General features: G+C 43.1%; 2 protein-coding genes across 10 annotated transcripts in view; one reads left to right on the top strand and one right to left on the bottom strand.

Moving 5' to 3' along the window:
* Positions 1-15,782, bottom strand: part of LOC148515003 (uncharacterized) — a 67,901-nt gene extending 52,119 nt beyond the window's left edge. For 6 of the 9 annotated variants that reach the window (XR_015879439.1, XR_015879440.1, XM_088480714.1 and 3 more), the window contains exons 1-2: positions 15,484-15,782; positions 6,540-6,593 (exon numbers count right to left, since the gene is read on the bottom strand). Coding sequence is in view for 6 of the 9 variants with exons in the window: in XM_088480714.1 (XP_088336840.1) it covers positions 6,540-6,593; positions 15,484-15,593 (164 nt within the window). In the remaining 3 variants the exon portion in view is untranslated. Of the gene's footprint in view, positions 1-6,539; positions 6,594-14,006; positions 14,089-15,314; positions 15,440-15,483 lie in introns of those variants that run through there. The other 3 variants (XR_015879441.1, XM_088480715.1, XM_088480719.1) reach the window with 3 other exon arrangements.
* LOC148515002 (G protein-activated inward rectifier potassium channel 1-like) overlaps positions 1-23,925 on the top strand; it is a 46,533-nt gene that overhangs the window by 4,372 nt on the left and 18,236 nt on the right. The gene's annotated exons all lie outside the window — the stretch shown is intronic.

Raw genomic sequence — 23,925 nt, 5'->3', positions numbered from 1 at the left:
TAGTATAATGCCCTGAGACACTAGTCAATAGTGATTGAGCTCATAGCACTGGTGAATGGTGCACTGGTGCAAGTCCAGCATTGAATAGACTGAGTACAATTACCCGCTTTTAAGAAATGTTCCAAGGATAACCTTCATTAGCGATGGTCCCACACTGAGGAAAGTCCAACGCAGAGGAACAAAACCTTGTGGTGGTAGATGCTCAAAGTCCAAATACCATGGAATATATCCAGATAAAGCCAGTGCTCGGTTGTGTTGTAATCCAATAGTAAGTGTCCAAATGGTATCAGGGTATGCAGACTTGTACCAAGTGCACCATTCACCAGTGCTTTGAGCTCATTCAGTATTGACTAGTGTCTCAGGGCATTATACTACCTCACTGCCTGCTCTATATATATTGCTCTTTTAATTATTTATGTTTTTACAATGTATGTAATTTTCTATATGTGATTATATATAAAGTTGCGATATTTTATATTATCTAGTGCTGCATTCTTTGTATTTTTCTATTTGTTCAGAGACTGACTATCTCTAATCTGCAGCTGCTTGGAGCAGCAATTCATGACAGCGCCCTTCTATAACCCTTTATAGTCCAATTCACTAATTATCTTTCAGTGCATGGAACTGAATGATAAATGTATGTATCATTTGGAATTCAAACCTGTCCGATTCACCTGACCATTGTTCAGCAGACTCTAGGTAGTGAATGGAAATCACCTCCACAAATCGTGCAATGTATGGAGTCGCTCTGAATATCGTGTGGTCGTTCCTCCCCTCTTCCATATCAGCTGTTCAGAGGTCTATGTCCAGCTTTATTCTGCAAGTTGGATGTAACTCTCAGGGGTGTATTTACTAAAGCATGGGTTTTTAGAAGTGGAGATGTTGTCCATAGCAACCAATCAGATTCTAGCTATTATCTTCTAGGAAGTGCTAGATAAATGATAAGTACAGCAGAATCTGATTGGTTGCTATGGGCAACATCTCCACTTCTAAAAGTCTCTGGTTCTGTGTGCTGAGTAAGTTATGATGAATTGTCAGTGAGTATTTAGTCTACAGGTGAATTTGCCTGTCTCCATAGTGTAATCCTTTAAAAGCTTTTGTTCAACAGCAAAATAACCCAACAATGGGCCTGATTCAGCAAGGAACGCAGTTGCTTATACACACGGAATCAGCCGATTGTTACATTCTGCGCATGCACGAACCAGTCATTGCGATCGGGACAGCAATCGCAGTGACTATGAAGACCCATCTCAGAGTGATTGACAGGAAGTGCCGTTTGTGGGTGGTGATGGAGGGTTGTCGGCAGAACGCAGGCGTGCCAGTGTGTTTTATGCTGTTGCATGGGCGTGCATAAATTGTCCACTACAATTCCCTACGCAGCTTGAAGCCTCATAGCGTGCGCTGAAATGAGCAATTCCTGAGTAAGGTCTGACCTGCCTTAACTGTGTGTATGAATCCGATGGTACTCGACTGCACCGATGTTTTCGCAGTCTTGCCAAACATTATGGATGTCCGTGTAGGTGAAGTGGGCGTCCTTATGTAGCGGTGCGGCTGCATTGCAATCACTAGGGATTTGCATATATTCGTAGGAAAACTACATGCGTACGCTATATTACAATCCTTGCTGAATCAGGCCCAATGTTAGTTGAAAATCCAAAACTGTGTTAGCTAATTAGTTCCTCTCTTAAGTTTTTTTTAACCTGATAATTATTTTTGACCAAGATAAAAAATAAATATGCTTCCTCTAAAGAAGACACCAAACAATTTTTTTTTTTTTTAAATTGTACTCAAAATAGCAAGGTTTATTAAATAACACTGTATGAAATATTGTATGTAGGTGTTTGATTTAAAACTGAATTGTTAGCAGCATGCATAAAGAAATTGACTTTAATGGCTCTTCTGCTTGAGCAGAGAACACGCTTTCAGTGAGAGCTGCCTTTCAGTCTAGCATGACAAATTTTTATGCAAATGACGAATGAAGCTACATTTGAGTAAAAATGTTGGTATTCCCAATGGACTATGGGCCTGATTCAGAGCCACTCGTAAGCGGCCGCTTGTTCGCTCCGAGCGATGTTTGCCCAACTGCGCATGCGTACGGATCGTAATACGCATGCGCGAACCAGTCAGTGCGGTCGAAATTCATGTGCTCGAAAAATAGCGAATGCCTGAAAATTTGAGTGACAGAAAGAGGCGTATGTGGGTGGTAACAGGGGAAGGTGCTTGAAAACGGGGAGTGGAGATCCGAACGCAGGCGTGCTTAAAGGTCAAAACGGGCATTTTATGGGTGTACATAATTAAAACAGCAGCGTCATTGACAACGTCACTGGGTTATTTTATAGCCAGAACTGCTCGCAAGATTGTGGTAGGAAAAACCAACCACAAGAATAGCGATGAAGTTCATACCCTGGTCGATGTAATCGATTAATCTAATAAATAGCGGACATGACGTAGGATGCGAGCGGCCAGGGGGCGTATTTTTCAAAAAAACGACCGCAAGTTTTGTTCGCTCGTTCAGACCTAGAGGCGTGAACAGACCGCAAAGAGCGAACGGTTCATTTGAATAGCCACCCCTATTTTCTGGACAAGCGAGTGCTAATTGCGTCCGGCTCTGAATCAGGCCCTTTGTCTCAAAGTATTGATTACAAAGTTTGATATCAAACTCGGTGCTTTGTCACGCTGTTATGTGAAACGTTCAAGATATTTTAAAACACTTCTGAGCTTTCTCAAATCTATAACATGCTAAAGCTCTTGTGGGCCTCTCAGAAGAAACACTTGTGAATGCTTCTTTGCGCAGGGATGTTGAGGGAGGGATTATGTAGTGGGCAATGATGATGCTTAGGAGGGGGGTGAATGGGTTTGAGGATTGATGTGGAGCATAGAGAATTGACTTGAGAGGGGACACAGGAGTGAAATAAAGAAGAGGCTTGAGGTGGGGATAGATATGGATTACGATGTGTCTAGAAGGGGGTGTAATGTCTGTAAGAGGGGATGAACTCACTGTAAAGAGTGGGGGGAGGGTTGGTATATGGTCTGCAAATTATTATTGTATATTACAGTATATAAAAATATTTTAAAGTGCTTCTTGCACATACAGTGGAACTGTATCAAAATGCAATCCTTATGCTGGCCATACACGCTGCAATTATCGGGACGATCCGCCCGATATCGGCGGATCGCCGCGATAATTGTAGCGTGGGGGGGCGACCGAGGGTTAAATATTGCTCGGTTGGGCATGCTGGATTGTCCAGCATGCCCGTCCGATGCGATATTTACCCGGTAACTGTCGGCCGCATCGGGCAGTGTATGCTCAGCGCGGCCGACAGACAGACATTTCCTGTGTTCCTTCCTACGGAAGGAACAGGGAAATGTCTCCTCCCCCGGGGGCGGAGCGCAGATGTCGGGCTATACACTGTAAGATTTCTCTCACAGTGTATGCCGCGGACATCTGCGGCTGGCAGCCGGCCAGATAAAATGTCTGTCGGTCTGACAGACATTTTATCTTGCCGTGTATGCCCAGCATTATACAGATCAGAAACTTGAACATCAAAGCTGTCCTGTCTACCAACCTTAAGTATCCCTAAGCACAAAAACAAATCTTCTAAGCTACAAAAATGAATTGATGACCAAATGTGTCCTGAGAAAGTCTTCTGTTTTATTCCATAAAACCTGGGCATTTTGTATTTGATCTGCACTCTCTCACATTTCTGGAATATAGTTCTTAATCCATCCAAAATTCCAAATGCCCTTTTAGCACTAAGTTTTACACCACCCTTAGGGCCTGATTCAGACCCGCTCGCTAGATGCCCTCGCACGCAGCCAAAGTATGCAAATCCCGCGATCACATGGGAAGGCATTAGCACGCCCACTATGTCTTGGCGTGCGATCGTGGTATGTCATTAGACGCTCACTTTCCCTTACTGTTACACGTCATCTCCAGGAAGTGAATGCAACAATAGGTAACATCGGATCCAATACGCAGCACTTGTGGCTGACCATACCCTACCGCAAGCACTGCAAGTGCTTCATTGTGTAATTCAGCCATGTGACATGTATTATGACGCTGCTTCTTAATTATGCACGCCTCTAAAATGGCATTAAGATGCTCAGACACGCCTGCGTTCACACCACCACACCCCCGTTTCCATCGACCATCCCCAGTCACTACCCACAAATGGCTCGTCCTGTCACTCATTCTGACGAGGTGGCTATGTGCTGCGAACGAATGCTTTCCGATCGCATGGACTAGTTCGCGCACGTGCACTGCGTCTTATACGCATGCGCACATTGCAAACATCAGCAGGCTACGTGTGAACACAGCCTAGCGGACGGATCTGAATCAGGCCCTTATTTCCCTATACTATGCAATGTCTGGAAGACTGCTGAATTTCAGGCAGTTCTCTTGGATGCCTGAGAGAGTAGAAAACTCTCCTGGACCCATTCCACGTCCCCAGAGAAGTGTGCAGAGCAGGGTTGTAATTAGACAATTTGCTGAAAATCGCATCATTATAACCTTTCTCCCCACTGTGCAATGCTATGAACTGTGCAGAGCTGGTCTGCTATAGTGGTGTCACCCCCTTGGATGGTGTGACCGAGTGACGAACAGCGCTTATAGCTGGTGCATGCCACTGTGCCAGGCAGAGGCGTTTCTAGAGAGGAGGGGGCCCATGTGCAGTCTCCAACACAGGCCCCCTCCTCTCAGTACGGCGGCCGGCAGCGCACTGAGCTGTGTGGAGTTATAGACTCTGGGCACTAGAGTGTGCCCAGAGTCTATAGAAGTATGCGCAGGTCACCAGGAAAATTGGCGCGGTGGACATTTTCCCTGTACTGCGTATGCGCAAACGGCGGGAAAATGGCTGTGGCGGCCATTTTCCAGTCGTTTTTACAGCGCCGGACCCCTGCGCCGACGTGAGACTCCGGAGAGGTAAGTAATACTATGGGTGCAGGTTGTGCTGTGCGGGGCACACCCTGCACCCATTATAGCATTATAGATACTTCCCTGGTACCTGGAGAGAAGCAGATGGCTGCCCAGCAGCTCCCGGAGCACTGGGCAAGTCCCAAGCGTGACAAGAAAGGGTGTCACGCCCTCAAAACGACATGCATCAGGGCGTGGCTTTGTTAGCATGATGGACACTTACCTTTCATGAGCGCGCACGTCTTCTGAGTGCATGTAGATTCATAGGAGAGGAATACAGCGCACTGGTTGTCACCAACCCCAGTGATGCCACTGGGGGAGCTGCTGGCCGGATCTCAGTGCAGCTCACTCATCATTCAATGACATCGAGTCAGCTGTGCCTGTGTTCCTAGCACAGCAGTGCAGGACAACGGGGGCGGGATCTACAATGATCCCTCTTTCAGCAGAAGAGTGGAGGAAAGCCTCTTCAAATGCCATCTGAAGATAGTGTGGCACCCCACCAACACCCTGTGTTCCTACCCACGCTGATGTGCCTCTATGGAAATGTAAAATATTAATGTGACTCCTGCCATTGTCTAATATAGGGCATGATTTAACTGGTTTCATTAAGGTTCAGGGACTGTTTGCACTGCCCCCTCAGTGGTGGTGGACATCAGGGGACCAGTGAGTACTGTAGCAGGCTCAAGGATTTGACCTAGAGAAAAATGGCAGTTGCTGTGAGCAGTTGGTGAGGTAGCTGGACAGGAGAAGGGGCTGCGCTGCCTTGATGCTTACCTGAGGTCTGCGGCCATACTCCGGGACGAGCAGCGGAGGTCTCTGAGGCGGGGAACATCCAATGGGACTAAGCTGTGTTATATGGGGAGGTTCTGAGAACAATCAGCATAAGAGAGGTGTGTCGGACGACCCCCAAGGGAGTGCCTCAAGCGGAGCTGCAGAAATATAGAGACTGAGCTTTTAAAGGAGCCAAAGGTTGAGAGCTGATACTGGAGGGGTAAGAAAGCTGCTGCAACTTCCCAAATAGACACTCAGTGACATTGGCGCTTATTAACTGGAGGCCTACAGTTGTCCACCGCTACATATGCACAGCTGTTCCTGCAGAGATCAGCGTGGGGTTTATAGACTGCATCATAATAGTAAGAGTAACCCCCTGATACCGCATATTGGAGGGTAGGTACAACAGTTACCAGCAGTGTTAGGGGGACACTTCAGTGCCAGCACCTGTAATACTATGAGTATGAAGTAAGGTTGCTAAGCAGAGAAGGAACTGACTGTAATACCAACACCATCACAGCAGGATCATTTACAGAGGATTACAGTATTGCATTAAATACAGACAAGTACTGTAGCTGGAGCAGTTTAAGAACTATTCTTCATTTCCCGGGCAACGAAGGGTGCACCCTATTAACTATTTCAGCGCTGAACTAGCAGTGTATGAGACATGTAAAGTGCAGTAGTGTGAGGAAAACATTTTCCTAAAAAGGTGTATAGAAAAACAAGTTTGCAATTGTATTCTTGATGTAAACTTATCCGTTTATCATACTCACGTAAGGTTTTTTGTATATATTTTAGAGATGTTAAGGGAATTGCAAAATCAGTCATTTGTTAATTGCCACTAGAGCATACTTACCCATTTATAGTTTGCAGATTCGAAGTCCAGAGTTCGCTAGTGATCTGCAGGTTCCTGAAAAAATAAAATAAAACAAGAGTGTTAATGTGTGTGTTACTGTCTACTGAAATGCATTGTTGATATATGCCAAGTGTTTCTTTGTTCTTGCAAAGTATAATAAACATAAGAAAGGATTCACTATTGCCATCTTTACTGCTATACTATATTGTATGATTACATTGTGAATAAACCCATAGTATAGGGTATCACAATAGCTTTAGTTTAGAAGAGCTGCCTCTAAAAAAAATGTTTACAATTGAAGCATGGTAAATCTGGACTGATCAAAATTCCCTCTAGAGGTATGGGAAAAGTCATTAGCAATAGGAAGGGATGCAAATTTTAGGGCATGGAGGAGATTTTGGTGAAATACCTTTTGATACATTTAAGTGATACTAAAATAATGTGGAAAAAGTGTGAAAACATCTGTTTTCGCATTATTTTAATAAAACAATTATTGATAATATGTCCCTATACAGCATCATGGGTCTCATTTATGATGTGTGCTTGATACAAAGAAGAAAATGCAGCTAGATTGCCGGCACCCTGCACATTGGAGATCCCCCACACTCAACCCTCCACAAACTGGAAATTTGCCTAGGCTTGCAGTGAGGTCAAAATATATGTAAAGGTAGTCACTGCACAACTGTTAACATCACATCTAAGGGTTTATTTATGAAGTGTCGGGTTGTAAAACCCGACACTTTTGTTCGTGTTTCTGCCCGATAATTAAAAGGGCAGTACTTTTACTAACAAGACACGGCTGGTAAACGCTCTCCCCTTTTAATTATCGGGCAGAAACACGAACAGAAGTGTCGGGTAGTACAACCCAACAATTCGTAAGTAAACTCCCAAAACTCCACGTTCCTACTAGTTTAGTCCTACCCCTTTCAGGAAAGTACCATTTTAATTTTTATCTTAAAATACTACTTAGTTTAGCTTCAATCAATAATTAGATTGAGAGAACAACACCTGTTTTTATTACACGTAGCACCTTTGTGTGTTTGAAGATTTGGTTTACACAGATCTAAGTGTGCTTAACCACTGTAGTCCACCTAAAAGGCACAAGATTAATCACATTAAACGTATAGGATGAGATCAGAGGATTTATTTACTAAGTGTCGGGTTGTAAATCCCAACACTTTTGTTCGTGTTCATGCCTGGTATTTAAAACGGCAGTGCCAGCTAGTAAAATCACTGCACTTTTAAATATCAGGCATGAACACAAACAAAAGTGTTGGATTAGTGAATAAACCTAATCTCTGCCAGATGGTGTAAAATGAAAGTAATTTTGAGCATGGTATTAGCCCAAAGAAATGTTTTCACTCTGTCCAACTTATTCCCAACTTTTTCTACTGTACATCACCAATTAGTTGCATGGCACTATCAAAGATGGTTTAGTGTTCAACTTTGGGAAGAATAGAAAGAATGTATACATGTTAAAAGTAACACATTTCAGTTATACCCCTTTGACATGGGAATGCCGGGTCGCACTTATTGCCGGGTCGATGACGTCACCACCATCACGTGCCGAAGAGATCATCTCCAAGTGCCGGCTCTTCCTATGCAGTGAACAGGACCTGTGTCGCATAGACCCAGGTTACCCATTCACACTGCACCGCGAGCCTGCTCTTTACCAGGGTTGAAATGCTGGGTAGCTCGACCCGGCTTATTTCAACCTGGCCCTTTCACACTGCACAATAATCTGGGTTGTTGCCCATTCACATGCAATAACCTGGGTTACTGCAGTAAGTGTGAAAGGGGTATTACAGAATAATATGGGGTATATTCAATTGGCCACTTGATTTTTACAGTAAAAATGACTGCAGACATCGCAACTAATTTTTCATTACCGCAGGTATGCGCACTCCTGATACCCACTGTATCCAATTTAATAAAATTGGTCGCAAAGTTTTTACCGCAATAACCCACTGGGGAGAAAAAAAAAGTGTTGGCAGTGATAAAAAAAATACCTCTCTGATGCCCGGTCTCTGCCCCAGAGCAAAGCACCATACCCCTACAGCCTGGGAAGGTCTCACCCTGCTAGGGGTCTGTCTCTGGCTGCAGCCCCCCTGGCAGGTGGATGTTATTGGCTCAGTTCCCAAGGATGGGCTCATGCTTCTTCCTTCCTTCCATGGTTAGGCAGCAAGTAAATCCTTCAGAACAGCCAGAAGCAGGGTTGTACCTGGGCAACATGCATGTCTCACACAAGTGCTGCAGCGCTGCTCTGCGATCTAATTATTGGACCAATCAGGCTAATTAAAAACTTGCAATTGCCTAATTAGTAATTAGAGGGGGGTGACCAGGGGTTGTGAAGAAAGTCTCGACAATTTTTTCTTAAAATAACGATTTTAAGAAAAATTAGACTTGCTCTGAAGCTGGTAGAAAAAAGCTGCAGTAATTTCTATAGAAATTACAGTGTCTTATTTTCTCTGCTGTCATTGCGTTTATTTCTTTTTTAAATATTGCCCGTAATTGAAAATGCCCTTATGATTCTGTTGAACCAGTTCTAGACTGAAGAGTATTTTGGCCCTGTAAGCTCACCTACTTCTCTGCCCATGTAAATTATTAATGATGAATAGATAGTTGCCCCACAAAGGCTGTTGTGTAAAACATAGCCACTAGCTTCCAGGTTTTTTTTTTTTTTACAGTACTGTAAAAAGAACCCGAAAAGACACTACATTGGAATTCAATAGTAAATGCAAAAACAAATGATTGACACACAAATATGTAATGAGCAATAATTCACAGTATATAAAAACTGTTATAAAATAACTAGTTATATAAAACTAACAAATATATAAAACAGGAAAGGAGGTGATGCAGCACATGCAATTCGTTACAACTAACACATTTGGAAGAAATCAACACATTTTAATGCTACCCTTGATTAAGAATGTAATATATTCTAGTCACGTTTGCTTTTAACAATTATAGTGCACGTTGCATTACTTGCCCAGATTGTATGCAATCTGGGGAAAACAAAATTAAAGCACAGCATCATATAAAACTGTGTGTGTGCTGACGAGGGGACAAATCCGTGTAGGGTTTCTTTTATATAATACACAACAAGCCATATTTTTATACCACTTGACTTGTGCACTGCAGACCTAGGAGCAGAGTTGTTCAATCGTTCCCTGGTCAGGGAAAGATTGGAGTTGGAAATGTGTATATCTGTCAGTCTATTCTCCTGTTCACTCAACTATTAATTTCATGTCCCTAGTTCAGTCCACCACTGCAGAGACTGTCTGATCTCAATGTAAGAAGCTCTGAGACAGCCTCCCATTGCAGAAGACGATTACAGATTCAGTAAAATACCATTTTAATTCATTGTGCCTGTTTCTATAAGATGAAAAAAAATCACTATCCCAAAAATAGAAAGTATTGCATGGAAAATAATAATATTGTTATGTGTATACATACATGTTTGTATGTGTATATATATGAGTATGTAGTCAAAATATATTTACCAGCATGTCGATATGGTTTGATTGTCAACATTCATTATGTCGACTTAGATGTTGATGGTCAAAAAGTCAACATTAACAATATCAACATTGACATAATGTTGACATTGTAAATGTTGACAGGCACAATTTCGACAGCTCATGTTTGTGTTAGGTCTAGGCTGCTGTTAGGGTTAGGCTGCAGTTAACGTTTTTATGCATTTGGGCCAAAACCTAAGTCAACATGACGACTATCTACATTATGTACCAACACCAATATATGTATGTGCGTATATATGCATGTGTATCTATTTATCTATTAGAGATGTGCACAGATCCCCATATTTTTATTTTGGTTCTAAAACTTCATCGTGTTTTGGTTATTCATTTCTTTAAAAATTTATAAAAATAGCTAAAATCATGTAATTTGGACCTTTGTTCCTACAGTATTATTAACATCAATAACATTAATTTCCAGTCAGTATTGACCACCTCACAGCTCACAATATTGTTTTCACCAATATTGGCCAAATGCTGCTGCAAGCAGGCTGGCTAAACAAGGGGCATATCTATAATGGGTGCAGGCTGCACCAATATTATCTAAAACTTACCTCTCTGTGGTCCCACGTCGGGGGTCTCAGCGCTGCTCAAGACGCATGAAAAAAAATTTCCGGCGTTTTGCGTTTGCATACTGAGGAAATCACTAGGAAAATGGCGGCCGCGCCATTTCCCCGGCGTTCTGCGCATGCGCAGTAGACTCTGGGCACACTCTAGTGCCCAGATTCTACTGATGCTGTGGTGGCCGGCCAGCCGTGTCAGTCAGCTGCTGGCTGCCGGGGAGAGAGGAGGGGGCACCGGATGGGGAATGCACACGGCACCCTTCCTCTCTTAAGACATCCCTGGAATAAACTAAGCGACAGAGCAGCTGCACAAACACTTGGCAGTTTAAAAGAGTATACAGATATATCCTTCCTCGTCTATAGTCCTTGTGTTATGAATCGCGTTACACAAGGCGCATGAGAGCCGTCGGCTCCCACTTGACTCAGCCAGCATCGGGCATCTTTTCACCGCAAATGTGTCTTATTCTCAATGGGATGTGAATAAGACACACAAGCAGACTACACTAATTACAATAATATACGGCATGTGTGTGTTCTGTGTGCGACCGAGTCTGTAAAATCATCACAATGAAACGGGGTGTGGAAAACAGCCACTGACACTGTAACGTAGCATTTCCTTTACAGATACAGCTGCAGTCACACACAAAACATACACATGCCACATATCAAATTGCATCTTTGGCGAAAAGACACACAAAAAAATGCTTGGCATGACTAAACTCACACGGGACTAGGAGCTGTTTAATGTGATGCAGCAACAATGACGTGGGACACATTTGTAGTATATCTAAGAATCATAGTGGTACTGCAGTGGAAGAGAGGATGGCAGTTTAATAAACTATACGACTCTATAGAATGTTTTCATTAATCATGAACTAATATCCTAAAAGTAAAAGCCTAGTAGAAAATATAACATATTACCAGCACACTTCTCCAGAGCCGCTAGTTTAGATGCTGCTAGTAAGTTGTAACAGCTAAATAGTTACATTTAAAAACAAAAATGCCCCCACAAATCAATAACCATCCCTGGACCTCTGAGCCTTGTCTGGTATTAGATAATAGGGGGAAAAAAGGCATGGGGTTCCCACTATTTTGCAATAACCAGCCGAGGGATAACGCTAAAGCAGGGAGACAGACAGCTAGGTGTCCTCCTGCCATAGCATTAACCAGCCCCAGACTGGTCAGCCCAGGGCTGGAATCCTTTGGAAAGTCAGAATCCCAAAAACATGGGGTCCCCCCTCCCAAGGGACAAACAGCCCTGGGATTAAAGAGCCGCACCCCTGGTGGTGGTGGGTGCAGGGATAATAATGATTAAATAGTTAATAATATTGTTCTTTATAGCCTGCAAGTCACTGCAAACCTGCCTCGGGACACACACATCCCTCTTTCACCAATTTATTACAAAATTCAGCGATCACAACATATTGGTTCCAAGTACCATACCGACACTTGGCAAAATAAAAAGAATTCCTGAGGACTGGCCTGTTGCACACCTGCAGCACAGTCTGACCGGGTTACTCTTGGTCACTCCATAGAAATGATCCATAGAAATGAATAGGAAAGCGCTGATTGGCCAAACAGTGCTTCCCCATTCATTTCAATAGCAGTGTCCACTAGTGACCTGTCATTTCACGTTGGCATTGTACAGTGCCTGCCCATGGGGTTCCGCTCGGTTTGTTATTTTACAAGACCATTGGTTGCCTACTTGGAATGAAGAGGAGGTCTTCAAGGAGGATGCGGTGAGCATCCTGACAAGTATGATGCCGTCTGCTGGAACCCCGGCATCAGAATCCCGAATGCTGAGACAACACTGGCGCCGAAATCCCGACATGATTCGGGATGCTGACGTCGGGATCCCGGCAGACGGCACCATGATCGTAAGGACACTGCGGAAAGGTTAGTATCAGCCGTGGGGATGACGACTTAGGTTAGGCACCCCGGGGGGTGTTAGAGTTAGGCTGCGGGAGGGGGGAGGTTAGGGTCTGGGCAGGGGGAGTTAGGTTCAGGCACCACCTGGGGGGTTTAGGGTTAGGCACTAAGGGGGGGGGGGGTTAGAGTTAGGCACTAAGGGGGGAGGGTTAGGTTTAGGAACTTACCGGAGGGGTTAGGGTGCAGGGTAGGGAGGGTTAGTATTAGGGTACAGGAAAGGAGGGTTAGGAGGTAAAAATGACAGGGGAACAGTACTCACTGTTCCCCTATCGGGATTTAAACCTTCGAGATGCCACTGTCAGTGTACTGACAGCCGGCATCCCGTCCATCTGTATTTCATACCAATTCTCTTCAAGGATTTGGTAAACATGAATTGGTTTTGGAAGCTGTTTTTCAATAACAGATTACAACATGCGATGTGCGAGCACTGTAGTTATTTTAAGATTTTATTTTCCATATGGACTACAGGTACCAGCAGGCCCTTAATGTCTGGGCATGCTGGTACTTGTCGTTCAACAAGTGCCATCACGCATATAATGAAGAATATTAGTACCTTTTTTTTAACGTTAACTCCACACCCACCAACCCTGGGCTACTGGCTGTTCCTTGATGGTGAGACCCCATTTTATTTTTGGGATCTTGTCTTTCCAGGAATTTCAGCCTAGGGCTGACCAGTTTAGTGTGTCTCCCTCCTATAGTGTCAGACCTGCTCCCACACCAGGACTGTTTCAGCCTGCTCCTGGTTATTGGAAAATAGGGGGAACCCCACACCATTCCCCCCCTCTTTTCCAGTACCAGACCAGACTCCAAGGTCTAGGGCTGGTTATGGATTTGGGGGGAACCCCATGCATTTTAAAGTTAACAATTTCTTACATTTTTAACACACAACAAAGCCTGCACCGTTTACGATCTGTGCAGTGCTTTCACATTGCCCACAAAGGCGGAGCTGCTTCAGGGAGGATTAGGAAGTAGAATATGACAGGGAGGGACTTATATGCAATCTAAAATATGCTACATCCGACATTTTCAGGATTATGACTTTTTGCCTCATTTTGAGATCCAAATTCGCTGGGGTTCGGCTTGACTCGGAACCCCCAAGTTCAGGTGTGGTTGATTTTCAACAAAACCTCATATATATATATATATGTTCACCAAACAGAACATATGAAGTCCATTGGGGATATCAGCACAAGGTCAAGGCATATAGGGATATCAATATTGCAGTATGCCCAAAGGGAGTAATACATTTCAGCCAGACATGAAAGGCTATGCAGTATACTCATCCATGTAATGTATAAGGTCACAAATCCCCATGCAGCATTGCACATCCGACAGCAGCCGTTTCGGTGTTAACCTAAAACCTTCATCATGGGCATAGCAATAACAACCTTCACCCCAAGCTAAATACCTGCACGCTAAACTATAATCAGACTCACCTTTTACCATGCATGACACCTGCCCGCACCATGGCGGAAGTGCGCCCCCGGGACCACTTGTCAACCCGAAGTGCCAAAGTTGTTGCCCGGCAACAGTAAACAATCTGACGTCAGGTCATGTGATGCCTGTACGCAAATAGCGGGCATAGTGTGTCAGGCTCCTTAGTAGACATGGAAACTATAAACAAACCTCATACCACGTGGTGTCCATCAATAAGGTGGACAAAGCGTGGAATTTAATAGCGCTATTCAAAGATCTGCTATCACAACAAATATAGATAAAACTATGGAAGACCTCAATAAACACCGATTAATAAGTATGTGTTTCTTTATAGTAGCATGCAGGTATAAGCACACAATAATCAATATACAAATGGATCATAGCAGAAGATGTAATAGGTACAAAAAAATTAAAATTAAAAATTACATAAAATACAACAGTCAAAAAAATCAATATGCAAGAATCTATATATAATAAGACCACCATCAGATTAACACCGTGAGCTCTAGACAATCATAAAAAGCTATTTAATGATAATGCCTCATTAAGACCACACGGATCTACTTATGAGAGGTGGAGATCGCAATAAACTTTTACTCCAAAGGGAATGTCTATGAATCAATCGATTTAATACAGTAGCTCTGTGTGGTCTTAATGAGGCATTATCATTAAATTGCTTTTTATGATTGTCTAGAGCTCGCGGTGTTCATCTGATGGTGGTCTTATTATATTATTGTGTGCTTATACCTGAATGCTACTATATAGACACAGCGGTTGCAACGCTGGGAGAGGGGAGCCTGTGTCAACTAGCTTCTATTAACTAGTTTTGGCAAATGGGAGCTAGTTGACACAGGAGTCTGGGGGACAGGCTAATCCTTCGCGGCTGTGATACCCCAAGACCCAGCTGATCCCCGGAGAGATTACCGTTGACTGACCGGAAGCAGCATTTGCATATACACAAAATGTTATTGTGTTTTCCAGCTCCCCTCTGGTAGTTTTAATCTACGCTGCAGCCCCAGCGGAGCAACCACCACTGGTTAACCATAGATAGGGATTATGATTAAATATTTGTAATGATATATTATTCCACAAATATGTATTAAATGTGTGTACTTATACATAAATGGTGGTGTGGACTAGAATATGCTAGAACATTCTGGTTATCTGGGACGGATTTGAGCCAGTGCTACAGGCTGTGCACATGGAGACTGATAAAAAAAAATAAAAAATCTGTCAATTGGCCTGAGGTAACAACTGAGACATGAGGGAGCCTTATATACTCCCTTAAATATGCGGGAGTCAGGTACCTGATGTAGAGAGACAGAGCCCGTGCTCTCTAAAGTGGATGGGTATGGCGGCTGACACAGGAGGGGGAATGAGGAGAAGCGGCGAGTGGCGGCAATTGAGTGGGGGATCAGAGCAGCTATCTGCTCCCTTTAAGGAGAGAGAGAGATAGAGAGGGTTGAGAGATCTTACCTGAGGGGAGGAGTTCGGAGCAGAGAGAGTGCTGGAGACTGTGGTCGGAAAGGAGTAGGGGGAGCTGCAGTAGCACTTCCAAAGAGGGATTTAGGAGGAGCAGAAGCCATCAGGAGAGGTCTGTAGAATTACAATGCACTGCAGTCATACGGTAAGCTACCAGGAACATTACATATAGTACATCTCTGCATTATTTCATAAAGAGGCATAGACTTAAATATATCTCTTCTTAAAGTTCTCTCCAAATGAGACTTTAGAAGCCACAGCAATAGTGATAGTAAGGAACTGCTAAATTAGAATATAATACTGCCAAGTAGTTCCAATATTAGGATATACCTCCAGAAAAGGAGGACTCAGTTGTACACCGCTGATCAAGATAGCGCTGACACCCAAATCAACACCACCCCACCCATGGGCTGACTTGTCCTGTGGTGGTGGTGGTTTGGGATACCCCCACTCACCCGCTGCCTTACTCAGCATAGCAAGTGGTTAATAGATGCTGTTCACATGCTCGGGGTATCTATGCACTGGAGAGAGGGACGTTGGGCATGCCCAGCAGCTACTGGAGCGCTGGGCATGCCCCCAGGATGACCAAAACAGGGTTGAGACTCGCCTGTACTGCATTTCCCGTGAGACCATGCCCATTTTCATGAGGTCACGCCCCATTTCCTGGGCGAGCACAAATGCCCCTTTTCACATTTAACAAAAATTGTGAGGTATGTAAGGGGTCATGAATATATTAAGCATCCAATAATAACTATATATACATTATATAACCAGTAGGACACAGAACTGAGCTTTCTAAACACACACATTGTCCCACATGTTAATATGCCTATCTCTTCTTGCTGGCAGCGGCTTTCTGGTCTCCGCGGTCAAGTGCACGGACTGAGCGCTCAGATCCACGCATACAGTAGACTTGGTAGGAGAATCTGCTGCCACTGGACATGCGCAGCAGCAGATTCATTTCGCCCCTCATACTTTGCTTCATTATACTGTATGTTGTGACCGCAGCTCTAATAAAACCTTTATAGATGGAGAAAACTTCATGTCACAGGGGGCTTCTGTTTTCTGCTTCAATCAACGTTGGAGCCTTTATATGTGTAAGAAGCAGCATATTCAAGTGCTAAAATAATTTCTGCTATTGTGAACATCCCAATGATCTTATTGCCATGATCATAAACAACCACATGAAGGTGATCTGACCCTACAGAAATGCACTTTGAAATGCTAAAGTGAATACTGTATGTTTTCTGAGAAATACACATCTTGTAACATTTAGGAGCCAGATGGCAAAAGTTTTTAAATTATTAGGGGTAGATGTACTAAGCCTTGGAGAGAGATAAAGTGGGGAGAGAGCGAAAGTACCAACTAATTAGCTACTTTTTTCTAACACAGCCTGTAAAGTAACAGTTAGGAGCTGATTGGTTGGTACTTTATATCTCTCCACTTTACCTCTCCCTACAAGGCTTAGTACATCTCCCCCATAGAATGATTTTTTACTTCTTGAATGTTTTTAAGATTTATCAGACAACACAGTCTTTTAATTGGTGAAAAAAATATATGTATATATTTTTACATGTTAATTGAAAAATACATAATTTTTTATTAATATATATTTTTTTTCTGCAACATGCTTTGTGTCATACATCTACAGTACTTGTCTGTTGGAGAAGTCATCGAACCTTTTGTCTGAACAAACAATAGAATAGATGAGCTCCCTTCTGGATGTCTGCCTTACATGGGACTATTCAATACTGCATCGCGCAATGCTCGGCTGCACACATAGCTGCCTAATATGGAAGGCTGTACATTGCCGCTTTTCTGCTAAATTCTATTGAGTGTGAGGACAAATTTGTGATGTTTATAGCCATGACGTGACGTTTACAAACGGCACATCGTGACTGGCGCGCAAAATAGAATAAGCACTAAAGTATTCATTCAAACAGAACTTGTCAGGCAGCCCATATAGCAACCTAATACATTCTAGAAACATTTAACCCTCTTTGAAAATATTCTCTTAATATTTATCTATCATATGGGCTACATTCGACCACCACATGTAATATAGCAGGAAAATAATATAAAGTACAATATTTTGCATATTATATTATCATGCAGCTTAAAAGCAAATGTACAAATGGCCAATGGCTGCAAAGTGAAGTTTGAATTGAATGGGGGCATATAATAGGTTAACACATTCATGATTAGAAGTGGTATGTACCATAATGGTACAATTATTATTCTGCATCAGCTTTCTTTGCCAGAAATAATAATATGCAGAAGATCTAGGGATTTAATTTGGTAGCATTATACATGGGGAGAATTCAATTAGATGCAAGGTTTACCACTCGGGGAAAGGCTCTGTGTTTCACACCCGGAGCTATTCAATTAATCGCCATTTTCCCCGCACCGTAAACCATGACTTAACACACGCTAGCCCATAAATTCTGCGCACAGTGCTGGAATCTATGGGTTTCTCTGCGCATTAATATGCAGAGAAAAATCCTCCCTCTTAGGCTTAGTGCATGGGATTCCCGCAGCTAACTGAATCAGGCAGCACATTCAATTATCTGTGGGATAAACCCAACGCCTCATTGAATCACCCCCTATATATTATATATTTTTTATTTTATGAACAAAACAACCAATAAGCTGTCATTTATCTAGCACAGTCTTTGAAAGGACAGTTAGAAGATGGTCGGTTGCTTTGGGCAACGTCTCCACTTTTTCTCTCTCCAAGGCTTGAGACATCTCTCCCAGGGAAGAAAAATACAGATTTCCTGAATTAGTGGATCTCTGGAAAGGTATCCCATAATTGCATCAATTAGTTCTTCCAAGTATCAGGGTTTATCAGACGGAGGTGTAACTAGGGTTGCTGGTGCCTAAGGCAAACTGAAAAATGGCGCCTCCTGGCAGCTGTTTCAAACGGTCCATTTGTATTCCTATATTAGTTCTCAACAACACTGGAAACACAAATTCAGGGAATTGCGAGAGCAATGCAAAACATCAATACGTCAGTGCATACTGCGACCCCCAAGTGAGTTATACCCATTTTTTACCCTACTGTATTTAAAATTTTATTTATGTAGTATCCCCTTCTAGTATGTGATACTGTGAAAGACATTCTATTTATCACTTTCTTCCACTGTGAGACATTCTCCAGGTGGTCCAGGTACCCCGTTGAATTTGTACTATCCCTCAATAACATATGAACTGATTAATAAATATACATTTTTCCAATACATTGGATGGACATTCCTATGTTATGTTATATATGTTAGTCCATCATCAAGCCTCGATTTGAGAGACTGAAGTTTCAAGAATTGATTCAACCCAGATCATTCCTAAGGTGCAATGTTCTAAGCAATATCTCTGTCAGACCACAGAGCCACCTGTCAGCATCCACCCATCCCTGGGTCAGGTTCTAAAACCCCTCTTCTTCTCAGCTGCAGATCCGGACACCTGCCCTGTGCATGACCCCACTCTCTTCTTTCTCAATACAACACTGCACAAGGCCCTATGGTCTCAGCTCTGGATATACACAACAAAATGTGGAAAAAAAGTGACAGAAACATGCCCAAAGGGGGACAAAGAAATAACAGACACCCACAATGCGAATACAAACAAACACAAAGAGGATGGGACAAAGATAGACACACACAAAAAGAGAAGACAGATGCACAGAGGGTGAGAGAGACCGGCACAGACATGAATGGGAAAGTGAATTGCTCAGAAGTGATGATAAGGGAGGTGGAAAGACACCGCACAGACAGGGAAGGTGAGGCCCACATAGACAGGAAGAAAGAGCCACGCAGACAAAGGACAAAGGCTGGCAATGACAGAGGGAAGGGCAAAGTAACCAACACAGATAGAAGGGGATTAACACTGGAGAAGGAAAGCAGAGAGTCCAGTGCTGACAAGGCAAGGGAAGAGAGTCCATCACAGACAGGGGCAGAGAGACTGGTATTGACAGGAGACTGTGTGCCTGGTCCAGAAAAAAAAATATTGAACTAGTGGGTAATCCAGAGTAAGACCAAGGCCCCACTGTGTCCCAGGCAACACACTGATCCGGGTCCCATTGTAGGTGCTCCTACACCCTCTACACTACAATGTGTGTGAGTATATTCCACAAAAACTTGCCACTGCCTGTCTTCACTCCAATCCACTAATCTCCCCTGGACAGCTGGCCCACAGAACTCCCAGACTGGCAAAGGACCGACAACTTGTGCTACATATAAACAACACATATTATTGTTCGCATAAGCAACCTTTGCCTATACAGGCACCACTACTAAAATTCAACATCACCTCCTCTACCTGTATGGATCCAATGCCCCACATACATATTTACAGGTGCAAAACACCACAGGTACAAATTCTAACCTGAAACCACCACACCCACACCCCTCACAACACCACTACACACCCCAGACAATTTTCATATATCCCTCCAGATATCACCAACCTCTAACAATATCAACACACCCATACTCCATCCACAGACAACAATATATATCTCCACAGGTAACATCCAACACACTCCTGCCCCACAACAGCACTAATATACCCCCCAAATAACACCAATCATAAACTCCACCATCAGATACCTCTACAACAAAAGCAGCATCACAAAGGATTAATTCTTGTAAAAAAAAAAAAATTCTTCCAGTGCAGTTCTTTGACTTCACTATCCCTTTGTTCTATTACAAAAAACTACTTTCAAAATGTACATTGGTGCAAAAGGACCCCAACAGTGGAAGAACTGGCCCAACTCATCCAAGCAAGTTCAATCCAAGCCACCAAAAAAAAGCAAAAAAAAAATTCTATAAATTATGTACCATCAAATACTCTGTAGCTGAAATGCTATGCTTCAACAGCATAATATCAAATATACCCAAACAATAAACATGCACTTATGGAATATTGCTCTCTCTCTGGTGTCCCTCCCCCATTCTTGCCACTCTCCCTCCCTCTCCGACTCCGTCCATAAACTCTATTGAGTCCCCAAGGTTGCCAATACAACAGTTGGTATGGTGAGGTTAGCCTCCTGGGTGTTGGCTGCCAATGGAGGAAGTGCAGACCCCAGTAAGCCACCAGCAGAGCGGCGAAGGAAGGAGAGCTCCTAACTCCGCCGCTGGGAAGGCAGGCAGCAGAACACACAATGCAAGCCAGGAGGTGTGGTAGGAGGATGCAGTCACTGTTTCAACACTCCTCTACCAATGACACAGCCATGAAAGGATGACCTGCTCAGCACCTGCTGCAGTCCTGCACCGCCCCTTCCTTCACATGGGCATCGAAACGAGGGGGAGGGCAAGGGGGCAGCTCGCCTCCTCCCCAAACATTTGAAAAGCACGGCAGCCGCGGTCGGTCAGGGGCTGTGCTTTAAAGCAATATGTTGCATGGCCACTGCACCGCATGGAGGAGGAGGTGTAATGTGCGGTCTTTAAGTTAAAACACCAAACATTACACTTCTCCTGCGTGCACAGAGGTTGTGCAGCCTATTGCTATAAAGCACAGCCCCTGATCGTCCACAGACGTCCCTGTGTGGTGTATGTGCCCAGGTAAGAGGGACAAACTGTGCCCCCACGTCAGCGCCCCCTATGTATAGGCGCCAAGGGCACCTGCCCTGCTTGCCCCAAACTTGTTACGCCACTGTTTTCAGATAAGCGGACATATTGTTTTTATTTTTTACTTTATGTACTATTCATTAATGCACAGCATTTTTGTATGCTTTGTGTATGACTGTGGAGCTAGGAAGCAATCTGACAGAAGGTGTTCAGGGTTACAGGTGGTCAAGGCAGAAAGCCTTTAATATTTTTTCCTGAGAGGGAAAATGTATTTTAGATGTTTCTTGTGAGGGACAATGTGTGTGTGTTGTTTTCACCATGGGGCAAATGTGTGTGTTTACTTTCACGAGGTGGACAATGTGTGTGTTTTTTTATTATAAATAATAATAATAATAAATGTATTAATTATGTATATAGATAGAAAAATATAGGGGTGCCAAAATTAAATTATATCTTGCCCCCCCAACCTAAAAATGTTCTGGTGCCCCTGTACACAAATATCCAATACCCCTTCCCTTGGTATGGGATGTATCCCAACCACCTAATACCGGCATCCCAACGGTATTAGGGTTAGGGGGAGGATTAAGAATAAGGGTTAGGGTTAGACACTAAGGGGAGAGTTATACTGCCAGGGGGGAGGGGTAATGTTCGGCTGCGGGGGGGCTAGGCTGCGGGAAAGGTGGGTTAGGGGGAGTGTTAGGAGACTCGCCTTATTGGGTTGGGATTCTGACTGTCGGCATGCCTCTGTCGGAATTCAGACCACCAGGATCCCGTACCTAAGCCCTTGGTACGTATGGCACATGTACTGTAATTCTCAGTACACACCCTTATTCTCTGTGGACTGTATACAGTATTTACTCTCTTCATTTGCTTACTAGCGTAATTTGTGGTATCAGTTATTATATATGGACACCTATACATAACCACTTCACAGGATCTGTATAAGGACACTGAATGCCTGAGTCTTTTCTGTATGTGTGAAGAGCTACACTGTATAATGTAAAACACATTATATTAGAATCACAAATGGCTCAATACAGTGTCAAATTGTTATCATCCAGGCTGTAAGCAAGCAGGTAAATGAAGCGTGGTGTCTCTGGACCATTTGATCAGCTCTGTAATAGCCAGATGGGCGACTGTAATTTATAAAACTGTTACCATTATGGGGAATCGTAATAGACTATGTACTTAGAAACATAATAAATTTTTGTGGGGAACCCCATTAACTAAAACTGTCCAGCATGCTGTCTGTACTATTATTTAGGGATTATTGTAGAGGATGGTGGTGATACTCTATCTTGCTGATCTATTGCAAAGTCAGAATATTTGTAAATGGCTTGTTTTCTCCAATATAACAGAAATTCCCTGTACAGAATTAACACTGGTGTATTCATACAGGGCCATAACCAGCAATGTAATAGCGAGCACAACTAATATGTTATGCTTTATCATTTACAATTTCCCCTAGAAGACTTGGCTACATATGTAGATGTAACTGATGAAGAAAGGAAACAGGATACACCAAATTCCACATTTATAGATATGTTATAGTGGAGTGTGATATGTACATCTCCTGGATTGTCAGAACTGATCTCTTTACATGGAAAATGGTGCCCTACTTTACAGTCACTGTGCATCGTTTCACAGCATCAGCAGCAGGATCACTGATTTTCATGACAGCTCAAATTTAATACAATGCAGTAATAAAGGCAGTGACAGCTCAGTAAAAGTTGCATTCCTTATGTAAGCCATATAGACCTCTAACAGTTTTTTTCTTTAAATGTGATCATTTTTTTTAGATCTATTTTAAACAATACATATGGTCCTGTCACCTAACATTGGTCAGTTACAGCCGCATCCTTCACAACAATCACAGTTTGCAAATGTTATAACCAAATCTACACAAAAACATATACAAATACAAAAAAGGGGAAGGAAGACAAGGATATTGAGGGGGGAGTTGTCACATATAGTAAAATTACATAACTTGTAGCACTATTAATAATTAGCTAGATCACAATTATGAACGTACTGGTTATTATTTTATCTACAGTACTCTAGGTACAGTAGGAAGGACAGTGAGACACTCCATCTGTACCAGGCTCAATCAAATACAGTATACAGTTTGTTCCATATGTCCTGTACAAAACACTCATTCTACAGTATGCTGTTTCATTTACCCACTCCGTCTATTTCCTGATGGAAGGTGTGGTATGTGTCATCCACTTCCTGGCTATTAACACCATAGCTATCATTAGCAGATTATTATAAATAGGGGAGTATCACTATAGACAATGTTCAATAAATGTAATCCAAGCAGACAGACAATAGGTGAGGTTAGTTGGATGGGACCAGAGCCGGCCCTAGCCCATTTGGTGCCCTAGGCAAAATTTATACTGTTGCCCCCTAACAACTACCCATACGGAGCTGAACAGCCCCTCAGGAAAACAAAACAGGTGGCCCTCCTTATGGCCACGGGCCTAGTGCCCGCCTTCTTTATTCAATAGTGACCTGGGCCTAGTACCCAGGTCACTTACACCTAATAGGGCAATAACTCCCTCTAGGGCCTAATGCCCCTATGAATTCCTGTCTAACCTCTATACCCTAAAGTCGCTATTTAGCGTTGCGTATGCATATGAAATAATCGCTTTCCAGACTTTGAGTGTGGTTCCAAAGCACAAAAGTTATTATTCACATAAAAGCATATAGTTACACGCCTTGATCTATAATACAATTAGTGCAAAGGTTATAAAACTTGCAAGATACAGTCGATACATACGCATGCGCTCTGGATCCAGATTTCCCGGCATCAACTATGAAACCTCCGCCAACAGAAAGAAAAGATGACTAACTACCAGATCTGGAGTGCTTA

The sequence above is a fragment of the Taudactylus pleione genome, unplaced genomic scaffold (genome assembly GCF_031769625.1).
Source record: "Taudactylus pleione unplaced genomic scaffold, aTauple2 ptg000256l, whole genome shotgun sequence".
Classification (NCBI taxonomy): Eukaryota; Metazoa; Chordata; class Amphibia; order Anura; family Myobatrachidae; genus Taudactylus; species Taudactylus pleione.
This window is presented reverse-complemented; position numbering and strand designations above follow the sequence as displayed.